We start from the raw sequence: 12,602 nt of genomic DNA, 5'->3' as shown, positions 1-12,602 counted from the left end.
CAGAGGCAAATCGGCCAGACAGTGACCGGAGACCAGAGGCAGCGTGCACAGAGTCCATCTGAGCTAGTCCGGACAGAAAGGACCCCAGCAGCCAGATGAGTATCAGGCCTGAGAGCCATCTACAAGTTACAGTGTGTGTTCAGTTAGTATCCAGTGTTCAGCGGAGGCTTGCTGAGATAGAAATATAGCAACCCAGAACCTGAAGAGGCCAAGTCTGTTCAAAGTGCTGTTACTAGAGACTGTTTGTGTGCAAAAGCTTTAAAGATACAGAGACCTTGTGTTGATGATACAGTAGTTGATGCAAGATAGAGCTGCCCAGCTAAAGTGAAGAAATCTTCTGCCGCTTATATAAAGTGTATTGAGTGTAAAGGCCCTGTGGTCACTAAGAGACACAAACAGCCTCCATAAGTACCACGCAAAGCTGATAAAGACCCCCCCCCCTCCCCCACTTGCATTAAGTCCTGTTATAGAGACATTGTTCCTGTCAAGTTTGTACCAAGTCAAGAGTTAAAGTTCATCTGTTCCTCTTTGCTATTGTCACAGGCATGAATGGAGGAACAGGGTTTTGACCACAGTTTGCAGTATAGAGACACTGAACCAAGGAATATGGTGCAAATATAACGTTTCAATACTGCAAGCATACATACAACCGTAAATGCAAATATCATGCAAACATATGCACAGCACACAATATATACAAATAACCCGGGAAGCCGTGACAAATATTTACAACACCTGACTATCAATATATATACAGAAAGTAGCAACATACAAATATATACAATCATACGTGGTAATAAGGAATCAGACAGAGTATCAGAGTCAAACAGGACAACAAGGTCAGTAACAGGTAATCAGATAAGTACAGTACCAGGGATAAGGCAAAATCAAGGTCTCAGACAGAAATAACAGGGTTCGGTAACAGGAAGGCATAACAGAGATCAGGGCCAGGATCAGGAACCAGGATGTCCAGAAACTCAGACCAGAGAGCTCAAAGTTCTGGCAATCAGTAGGGGGAAGAGGCAGGTCTTAAAGAGACTCTGTAACACATTTTTCAGCCTTAGTTCTTCTAGCCTATAAGTTCCTATGCCTGTTCTAATGTGCTCTGGCTTACTGCAGCCTTTCCTAATTGCACTGTCTCTGTAATAAATCTTATCTCCTTTCCTCTGTCCTGTCTGTCGGGCTAAGGCTTGAATGTGTGGAATGTGCAGGGCTGCTTGTGATTGGATAGAAGCGATACAAACCCTTTGCAGGCCCCCTGCACACTCTGTATGACTCACACACTCTGTTTATGTTAGCCTATCACAAGCTGGTTAGTTTGTTTGTAAACACTGCCTAAAACTGTTAATTACAAGCCAGGATTGCAGCAGAGAGTGGCAGAAACAGCACAGAGGGGCACAGGAGAAAATAAGGAATAGAATGGTATGCTTTTTAGTGTAAGAATATTAGAGTACAGATTCTCTTTAAATAGTCCATGTGAAAGTGAATACAGGATGCAGCTGGTGGTGAGTAATTGCAATAAACAACTGAACCACCCACAGGCCAGATCAGGAACTGCAAGTCTTGGTGAATGAACAGCCACCTGCTGTTGGATTGTAGAACTACAGGTCTGTTCAAAAGTCCATCGAGCTCTCTGCTGGTGACACATTGAAAGTTCCAAGCCAATACTGTCACCAGCAGGCAGGAGCAGGCAGTACACAGTTCCTAACAGCTATGTTCTGAAGTGTTACTAAAAATTGTATACAAAAAATGAACCAAAGTGTGATTTATGCATATTACCGAAGTACATGGTCCTAAAGAAACCAGAAATTACTAAGGCCGTGAGAATACAGAGAACCTATCAGTATTAAAGAAGATAAGTGAAAGAGGAAGAGTTGCATTGCGTCTTGTGACACTAATTGTGTGCTACAGTAAGAAGTGACTTGACAAGTAATTTGGGTGGCAGAGCTGGGTGCATTGGTCACTTTATATTTTATTTTGTTTACTTTTATCTTCCTAATCCTTTTTGATTATTTATCTTTTATTTTGTTTGTTATTTTGAGAGGCCCTATCCAGGTGTGTTAAGTGTAAAGTGGGATTGTGGTAGATTATCAAGAGTAAAGAGTCTAATGCTGGGCATCCACGGATAGATTCTTCTTATCAATCGAGCCGCTGATGGCTCGATTGATAATTTCAGACAGGTCCGATTGCCCGCCAGATCGATTCCACGCTAGCGGAAAACGAGAGGAAGATAAGGAAGCGCCCGCGGGGACGAGCGAGAATCGATCCAGGCGCGCGCGGGGACGAGCGGGGACGCGGCGGGAGTCGATCCGGCGGCTAATCGAGCCGAAGAATCTATCCGTGTATGCCCAGCATAAGAGATCTTTGAGCAAGGTAAACATCCTTTTTGAGATTAACCAATGAACTGTGCAACTATACAGTACCATTTATTTATTTATTGTATTTATAAAGCGCCAACATATTACGCAGCACTGATACCATCTTTAAGAACTGTCACGAGTTCCCCCAGGGTTTTGCTGAGCAATATAGCTTGGACTTGGTTGCAAGGGACTGAGAACTGTTTAGGAACTGAAATTGCTCAGTAGACCATTCCCTTCCCAGACCACGCCCCAACAGTGGTACTGTGATGTAAACATGCTGTAAAGTGATTGATTATCGTACAAGAAGACCTTTGTAGCTCGAATCTATATAATTTGGATGTAACTTAACCTTTTTATTCCGCAGCATTTACCGATGCACCGGCTGTGAAGACTAGGAGATTGTGTATTTTGACCTGTGATGTGCAAAGGAGGTGTATTGTGTTGTTGAGGTTTTACGGGTTGATTGAAATTACAGTGACCACCATTAGGTCACAAATAAATCTTTGATAATTTCATCCGAGTCAGTGTCAGCCGGAGCCCAGTGCTAACGGATAAATCGGGTTACAACACCTGTGCAGGGATGCTCGGGTAGTGCTTTTTATTACCCGCCCGGATCCGACCTTGCGGATATCCGGATCCGATCCGGATATCCGACCAAATTACCCGCGGGTACCCGACCTATTCGGGTATCCGGATAGAAAACCAAGAAGTGCCCTTTAAATAGCTTTAAAAAATGTTTTTTAGGGTAAATGATGCATGTAGCATCATGTTTTTTTAAAGGGAAATACTAATTATTTATTTGGTGGACATAAAATGAAAAAAAAATAAATAAAAAAAAAGCTGTCAATTAACATCAGGACTAGGTTCCAGACAGCAGTCGTGCAGCCCACATTGGGCCTGATTCACAAAGCGGTGCAAACGTTTTCGTGGACTTTTGCGCGCGCAAAGTGCCGCGATTCGCGCGATCGTGGACTTTTGCGCGCGCAATTTGCCGCGAATTGCGCGAATCGCGGCAAATTGCGCGCGCAAAAGTCCGCGATCGCGCGCATTGCGGCACTTTGCGAGCGCAAAAGTCTGCGAAAAAGTTTGCACCGCTTTGTGAATCAGGCCTATTGTGCCCAAAGTCCAATCGCACAACTGGGACATGACATTTTTCAGCCCAGACACCTCCAAAAAAATGACACCGCAATTGTGTTTTGGGTTGAATATAGGTGGCGGTATCAGCAGCAGTGGCCTGTGGCACCGTGGCGGTCAGATTGGGGAGGTTAAGATTCTCCTGCAGCCAGAATGGGATGCTGCGGCTTTTCTCCCTGTGGTGGTTGGGGGTTGAGTGGTGGGGCTGGTGGTAGCGGCAGAAGGATGTGGTGGGTCCCGCATTCCACGGCCACTGTCTGCAATGCTGATCCTTCGTGCCAAACCCACCGACACATCCTCCTCCTCCTCCTCAGAGCTGACATCCCCATCCTGTGGATGGTAGTCACGGTCCTTCATCCCATCATCAAAATCATACCCCCCCCCCCCCCCCTCAAAACCCAGAACATCCTCCTCAATCTCCTTGCGGCTAACAGCCCTGAGTTCAATCGCGGCGCCTGGAGCAAAAAGCTCGCTGACTGAGGGTAGGCTGCCTGCTGGGGTCGACACTGACACGGCAGACCTTCTGAGGGTGGCCATAATGTTGCTCCCTGTCCTCTTGCCCTTGCTGCCCCTCCCCCAGCTGCCGGTGCCAGCAGACATAGTACAATTTATACGTGATGATGTCACCAGATGATGTGGAGTACTTTTACTTTAATAAAATCGGGGTTGGACTTTACATCAAATCAGCACGGAGTGACAGACCACAGAGTAGAGGACAGACAGTGCACACTGTGTTATGGTGGTGGCCTGGCGGGTACACGCGGTGCGTTCCTGCACTCAGTTTCCAGCTCCAGCCGTCGACTCAATTATTTCCGACATGTCCGATTTGCGTTTCGATGGATCGTTAGGACGATTTAATATACTTTACATGCGAATCGACCTAACGATCCATCAAAACGCAAATCGGACATGTCGGAAATAATCGAGTCGACGGGAATCGAGCGGGATATTGAGTGCGGGAACCAGGCCCGGCCCTAGACTTTTTGCCGCCTGAGGCAAAATTCAAAAAAATCGCCGCCCCTCCCCCCCCCAAGCCGTGTGTGGGGGGCCGCCCGAGCTGGAGGGGATAGCGGGCAGGAAGGGGGTATTGGGCCTAGCGGCGGGGAGGGGGGTCGGCTACGCTACGCTGCAGGAAGTGACGTCAGTGGAGCGCAGGCTCGGGCTGGAACGAGGAAGAGGTGAGTGATCCCCGCCCGTTGCCTCTTACAATATAGCTGCAGCCAGCGACCTCACTTTTAAAGCTGGAGGGGAGCGGAGGACGGGGGACCCAGGCGAGGGAGGGGGGGGGGGGTCCGACCCCCCTCCCCGCCGCTAGGCCCAATACCCCCTTCCTGCCCGCTATCCCCTCCAGCTCGGGCGGCCCCCCACACACACAGACGGGCGGGTGCCGCCCCTCCAGAAGTGCCGCCTGAGGCAAAAGTTTCACCCCGCCTCATGGGCGGGCCGGCCCTGGCGGGAACGCACCGCGTGTACCCGCCAGGCCGCCGCCATAACAACTAACTGCAGTACTAACTACAATACAATAACACAGAAATCCTCCTATTCCCTATACTGTCCTGCTGGCCTGCACAGACACAGACACAGACAGGACCTAACTTAGTGAATGAAAGCAAACAATTACAAGCTAGCTAGCTAAAAAAAACAATAGAACAATAGTGCAGTGAAGATGTTTAGCACCCAAAGCTTTATCACTGTATACAGGATGTCAAACACACTTTCCACACACTTAGGCCTCTTGCACACTGCAAGTGATTCCGATTCAGATTCCGCTTTTTAATCAGTTTTTACATCCGATTCAGATTCCGATTTGCAGTGTGCAGAGAGCAAACTGCAAATCGGAATCTGAATCAGATGTAAAAACTGATTAAAAAGCGGAATCTGAATCCGAATCACTTGCAGTGTGCAAGAGGCCTTAAACAGGCCTATCCATCTCCAGGCCTGGAAGCAGGTGCCGCTCTCCCGCAGGTACACCACTCCTGCACACTTTGTACTATACGAAAAACAGGAGACAGCACACCGTTTGCTTCTTCAAGTAATCTGTATTCAAACCATACAGTTACAGAGCACACAAGGACACGACATGTTTCGGGCGTAGACACCTGAGGAAGGGCTACACCCGAAACATGTCGTGTCCTTGTGTGCTCTGTAACTGTATGGTTTGAATACAGATTACTTGAAGAAGCAAACGGTGTGCTGTCTCCTGTTTTTTGTTTATCACTGTATACAGCACTTGCTAAGCCAGCACTGGAGCAAGTCTGTCAGTGAGCAGCCAGCCAGCCACACAAGCAAGGATGATCTGTCTCATCATGCCAGCCCTCCTTGCTATACAGGGGGGCTGGCCAGGGTTCCCCTCTGTGATTGGTTGCTAGGGCTTCTGCTGGGAGCCCTCTGATTGGCTGAATGACATCCTTACTAGTTACACTATCCGGATCCGGATATCTGGACGGATACCCGCGGGTATCCGGATTATGCAGCTAGCTATCCGGATAGAATCCTGATAGTGCTATCCGGATTGTGGCCCAGGTATCCGGATCCGGATCCGACCCAGATAGCGGAAAAATGGTCGGATACCTGGGTTTACCTGGGTACCCAGATCCGGATGAGCATCCCTGCACCTGTGCAGTAGAGCGGACCCAATCGGCCTCAGCTATTTCCACCGAATCGCAAGTGGAGGCTTGTACAGCGCCTGCGCAGGAGCGTGGATAGGTAAATATTCCCCCTCTTAAAGTACCCACCCCCGGGGCACTTTTTGCCTTACAGGATCTCTAAGTCAGATAGACAGGGAAATCCGCAGAGGTGAGTGACACAAATGTGTGCAGGCTTCATACTTTTTCTCCTGCCAGGCTTTCTGCCTGAAATTGTAGAATTACTTTTATGGGATATTCACACTTATCCTGATTTTGGCATGCGATTTCTCACATGCACAAATTTGTAAGGTCTTTTTCGATATTTTTAATTTTGCATTTGTTTGTGAAAACCAATGAAGGTGATTTACATGAACACTTGATTTGCATAAAACGCATATAAAAAAATGCATACAAAATGCACAAAAACACATATGACATTTATATGTGCGAAACGCAATAAGCATTAAAATGCGAACACACTCCAAACACATCAAACGCATATGCAGCAAAATGCAATCTTTCCCTCAACGCCTACTGTGTTCCCACCCACAGTGTAGCTCTAAATTGTAACCTGCATAATAATTCCACTGTCCCCTCCCACCGGCCGGTGGAGATCTGGCTCTAGCGGGAACAGAGTCTAAGGCCTCAGGCAATTCAAAAGCACTAGGTAAATTAAAGTTAAAGGTGCACTATGGTGAAAAATTGTAAAATTTAAAATATGTGCAAACATATACAAATAAGAAGTATGTTTTTTTTCCAGAGTAAAATGAGCCATAAATTACTTTTCTCCTATGTTGCTGTCACTTACAGTAGGCAGTAGAAATATGACATAGGGGATTCTCAGCAAGGCTTTTATTCTTTATAAAAATATTACCTAAAAAGGATTTAAACAATGATGCTGGCCAGCTTCCGTGCTCGCTACACAGTTTTTAGGCAGTTGGACAGAGCAACTGCCATTCACTAAGTGCTTTTGAAAATAAATAAATCCCTGACAATCCCAAATGAAGAGAGAGTAGAAATCTGACAGAAGTGACAAGTTTTGGACTAGTCTATCTCTTCATGGGAGATTCTCAGGGATTTATTTATTTTCAAAAGCACTTAGTGAATGGCAGTTGCTCTGTCCAACTGCCTAAAAACTGTGTAGCGAGCAGGGAAGCTGGCCAGCATCATTGTTTAACCTCCCTGGCGGTAAGCCCGAGCTGAGCTCGGGCTATGCCGCCGGGAGGCACCGCTCAGGCCCCGCTGGGCCGATTTGCATAATTTTTTTTTTTTGTTACATGCAGCTAGCACTTTGCTAGCTGTGTGTAACCTCCGATCGCCGCCGCTACCCGCCGATCCGCCGCTATACCCGTCGCCGCAGCCGCAATCCCCCCCCGACCCCGTGCACTGCCTGGCCAATCAGTGCCAGGCAGCGCTGTGGGGTGGATCGGATTCCCCTTTGATGTCACGACACGACGTCTTTGAACGGGATCTCTTGATCTCCGTTCGCCGAAGGGGGGATGCCGCGACATTGTCTCGCTACATGAAAAAAAATAAAAAAAATAAAAAAAAAAGGTATTTGCTGCCCCCTGGCAGATTTTAACAAACCGCCAGGGAGGTTAAATCCTTTTTAGGTAATATCTTTATAAAGAATAAAAGCCTTGTTGAGAATCCCCTATGAAGAGATGGACTAGTCCAAAACCTGTCACTTCTGTCAGATTTCTACTACCTACTGTAAGTGACAGCAACATAGGAGAAAAGTAATTTGTGGTTCATTGTACTTCTTATTTGTCTATGTTTGCACATATTTAGAATTTTACATTTTTCGCCATAGTGCCCCTTTAATGTGGGAACCCATAGAAGTGACCGCAATTTCCACAAATCGCAATTTCTGATTCTGCAGCATTTTTGGAGCAGTTTTGCACCAATTCAAAATATAGGATCGTTGCAAAATCGCTTTCCAAACGCTGTACGAAAGCAATGTTGCTATCCACTAGTGAAATCCATTGTGAAGCTCCTAAACATGCTGTCATCACCAAAATCGACCTTATGGCAGTCGCTGCTTGCAGTATTTTGAGAGCGATCGCTCTAGAATCACGTTTAAAATCACGCCATTTACACGATTTGCACTTTTGCAATTTACTGCAAAGCGTCGCCAGCGAGTCCCAAGCTTTAAAGGTGCCTATCAATTTTGATTACATTATTTTACCGCCTCCATGTACTGAGGGCAAACAGATTTAGAATACTACAAGCAGATTGTGTAGTTAAAGGGCACCCGAAGCGAAAATAAACAAATGAAATAAACGATTGTATATAGCTTCCTTCTCCGAAAAAACGACTTTTTAAGATATTCAACAGTTTTATGTTTAAATCTACTTTTTAAGTTTTAATTGTTTTCTTGTTTTTGCTCAATGACACATTCATTGAAGTATGCCAGAGCTAAAATGTATGAACTATCGATATCTCTTTCCTGCTCTCAGAAGGCATTTTCGGTTAGTAAAGTGTTGTATAGTTGGAATTTCTTATCAGTGAGGGTCACACTGTAGTCACTTCCAGTCAGGACTGAGTCACCCACTTACATACCTGATATTTAACTCTTTCAGGCAGAGCAGGAAAAAAAGGAACACAGCATAGTTATTTGTGTGCTAGGCACTGTACATACACATGTCTATCTCATCATGTCACATGTCACCTCGGGTATCCTTTAAGCCCTCATACTACATGGAGGTGGTAAAATTGCTCAATGATTGGCCAATCAGAATTTGATATATGTACCAGGCCCAAAGCTTGGTAATCACCTTCAATTTTGAATGGCCAATCACTGATCTGCTTCACCACTTGCTTCATTATACAGTGGCTTGCAAAAGTATTCGGCCCCCTTGAAGTTTTCCACATTTTGTCATATTACTGCCACAAACATGAATCAATATTATTGGAATTCCACATGAAAGACCAACACAAAGTTGTGTACATGTGAGAAGTGGATCGAAAATCATACATCATTCCAAACATTTTTTACAAATAAATAACTGCAAAGTGGGGTGTGCGTAATTATTCGGCCCCCTGAGTCAATACTTTGTAGAACCACCTTTTGCTGCAATTACAGCTGCCAGTCTTTTAGGGTATGTCTCTACCAGCTTTGCACATCTAGAAACTAAAACCCTTGCCCATTCTTCTTTGCAAAACAGCTCCAGCTCAGTCAGATTAGATGGACAGCGTTTGTGAACAGCAGTTTTCAGATCTTGCCACAGATTCTTGATTGGATTTAGATCTGGACTTTGACTGGGCCATTCTAACACATAGATATGTTTTGTTTTAAACCATTCCATTGTTGCCCTGGCTTAATGTTTAGGGTCATTGTCCTGCTGGAAGGTGAACCTTTGCCCCAGTCTCAAGTCTTTTGTAGACTCCAAGAGGTTTTCTTCCAAGTTTGCCCTGTATTTGGCTCCATCCATCTTCCCATCAACTCTGATCAGCTTCCCTGTCCCTGCTGAAGAGAAGCACCCCCCGAGCATGATGCTGCCACCATCATATTTGACAGTGGGGATGGTGTGTTCAGAGTGATGTGCAGTGTTAGTTTTCTGCCACACATAGCGTTTAGCATTTTGGCCAAAAAGTTCCATTTTGGTCTCATCTGACCAGAGCACCTTCTTCCACATGTTTGTTGTGTCCCCCACATGGCTTGTGGCAAACTGCAAACGGGACTTCTTATGCTTTCTGTTAACAATGCCTTTCTTCTTGCCACTCTTCCATAAAGGCCAACATTGTACAGTGCATGACTAATAGTTGTCCTATGGACAGAGTCTCCCACCTGAGCTGTAGATCTCTGCAGCTCGTCCAGTCCAGAGTCACCATGGGCCTCTTGACTGCATTTCTGATCAGCGCTCTCCTTGTTCGGCCTGTGAGTTTAGGTGGATGGCCTTGTCTTGGTAGGTTTACAGTTGTGCCATACTCCTTCCATTTCTGATTGATCGCTTGAACAGTGCTCCGTGGGATGTTCAAGGCTTTGGAAATCTTTTTGTAGCCTAAGCCTGCTTTAAATTTCTCAATAACTTGATCCCTGACCTGTCTTGTGTGTTCTTTGGACTTCACGGTGTTGTTGCTCCCAATATTCTCTTAGACAACCTCTGAGGCCCTCACAGAGCAGCTGTATTTGTACTGACATTAGATTACACACAGGTGCACTCTAATTAGTCATTAGCACTCATCAGGCAATGTCTATAGGCAACTGACTGCACTCAGATCAAAGGGGGCCGAATAATTATGCACACACCACTTTGCAGTTATTTATTTGTAAAAAATGTTTGGAATCATGTATGATTTTCGTTCCACTTCTCACATGTACACCACTTTGTGTTGGTCTTTCATGTGGAATTCCAATAAAATTGATTCATGTTTGTGGCAGTAAATGACAAAATGTAGAAAACTTCAAGGGGGCTTAATACTTTTGCAACCCACTGTATAGTATGAGGGACAACAGATATATTATACCATGAGCAAATTATGTGGGTAAGCTCTCATACTACATGGAGGTGGTGAAATTAACTAGTAACAACAACAACACTTTTCTCCCACAGAACTCAAATCTCTAAGATTCAGTAGTTGGTAGTAGGATGAAGTATTAACACAGGATGAAATTATATTTCTGAAAATTCCAAACTGAACAGGAAGGTTTTCAGTCTGGAATTAAAGGACAACTGTAAGAAGACAGATATGGAGCCATATTTATTTCCTTTTAAGCAATACCAGTTGCCTGGCAGTCCTGCTGATCCTCTGCCTCTAACGCGTTTAGCCATAGACCCTGAACAAGCATGCAGCAGATCAGGTGTTTCTGACATTTTTGTCAGATCTGACAAGATTATCTGCATGCTTGTTTCTGGTGTTATTCAGACACCACTGCAGCCGAATAGATCAGCAGGACTGTCAGGCAACTGGTATTGTTTAAAAGGAAATAAACATGGTAGCCTCCATATAAGTCTCACTACAGTTGTCCTTTAAACACGTCCAGAGATGGAGCTGTCCTGATCTGCTGAGGTAAGGAGTTCCATAACGTAGGAGCAGCATGACAGAAGACTCGGGGAACAAACAGTTTCAGGTGGACTCTGGATATGATTAGATTATTAGAACCTGTGGATCTGAGATTGCAGGGATTGCTTCTGCAGCTGCAACATTTCTTTCATGTATCTGTTACGGCCAGAACCCGAAGTGTGGCCACTTCTAGTTCTGGCCGGCCACTTCGGGTTCCGGCCGGCCAATGTGCGAAGTGGCCGCAGCGCAGCGGCCAATGTTAGAAATGGTATGTTTCCTTTGATTATTAATGTAGTTTTCCGGCCGTCTCTGGCCGCAAATGTAGCAAAACAGTTAGATCATTGAATGAAATGAAGCTGGCGGCTCCGCCTCCTCTCCTCCGCCCCCGCCTCTCTCTCTCTCTTCTTCGGGCAGCCGGCGGGGACACGCGTGTCCCCGAGAGTCGTTCGTGGCGGCAGGAAAGCAGAGCGGGGAGGCTGCAGACATTGCTTCTGCCAGCACCCGCTCTGCAGGGACGAACGACAGGATTGCCTGCCGCGACGAACGACTCTGGAGGGGACACGCATGTCCCCCGCTGCCAGTATCGGGGAGGAGAGAGAGAGGCAGGGGCGGAGGAGAGGAGGCGGAGCAGAAGCCGGGCGGCTTCATCCTTCTACATTGCCGCCAGTTTCATTTAATTCAATGAACTAACTGTTTTGCTACATTTGCGGCCAGAGACGGCCGGAAAACTACATTAATAATCAAAGGAAACATTCCATTCCTAACATTGGCCGCTGCGCTGCAGCCACTTCGCACATTGGCCGGCCAGAACCCGAAGTGGCCGGCCAGAACTAGAAGTGGCCACACTTCGGGTTCTGGCCGTAACATATCCAAGGCCCAGATTGTGTAGGGATTTAAAGGTCAGCAGGCCGTCAGTAGACTAGTGATTGGCCAATCAAATTTTGATGTGTGTACCAGGCTTTAGATTGGAATGACTCATTCAGAACAACATAAAAGGCAACAAAGACAGAAAGACAAAGCAAAACAGGAGAGAAAGAACTCACCAATCACCGGTGTCCAGCCATAAGAGGACATGAGCGTTATGGCGGAATAAGACAATTAGCTGAAAGCCGGATGAACCCTCTTTGTGCCAGTAACATGGTTATTCCTAAACCTATAGGGATGCGGAGTCCAAGCTGTAAGAGCAAAGCACATGGATCAGCTTTGAAAACACAAACTGCGACTTAATTAGCTGCATCTCTTCCAATATCTCCTGTCCAGCTTGTGATGGTGAATGCAGCAGGATTAAGCCGCTTAGCACGGAAAGAAATGGTTAAACGGTTGTCACTGAGAGGATTACTCCTTCCGGTCACAGGTGGCTTTATTCTTGGGATATGTCGGGGAAGAGTCTCATCCTGTGTACATTCAAAAAGGGTTCTGCGGTAATTTGGCCGCAGGGGAAAGCTGCTAGTAAAACTATTCGGCAGGGGTTAAA

The 12,602-nt window shown here is 46.0% G+C and overlaps 1 protein-coding gene across 1 annotated transcript in view; it reads right to left on the bottom strand.

Annotated features, from left to right (window-relative positions):
• The window catches only part of LOC137535707 (uncharacterized), a 213,913-nt gene extending 201,540 nt beyond the window's left edge, over nucleotides 1-12,373 (bottom strand). The window contains exon 1 of the mRNA XM_068257570.1: nucleotides 12,172-12,373. Within this exon, the coding sequence (XP_068113671.1) occupies nucleotides 12,172-12,202 (31 nt within the window). The 5' untranslated portion in view covers nucleotides 12,203-12,373. The remainder of the gene's footprint in view (nucleotides 1-12,171) is intronic.
• Nucleotides 12,374-12,602: the final 229 nt, after the last annotated feature.

The sequence above is a fragment of the Hyperolius riggenbachi genome, chromosome 10, assembly GCF_040937935.1.
Source record: "Hyperolius riggenbachi isolate aHypRig1 chromosome 10, aHypRig1.pri, whole genome shotgun sequence".
NCBI classification, from domain to species: domain Eukaryota; kingdom Metazoa; phylum Chordata; class Amphibia; order Anura; family Hyperoliidae; genus Hyperolius; species Hyperolius riggenbachi.
This window is presented reverse-complemented; position numbering and strand designations above follow the sequence as displayed.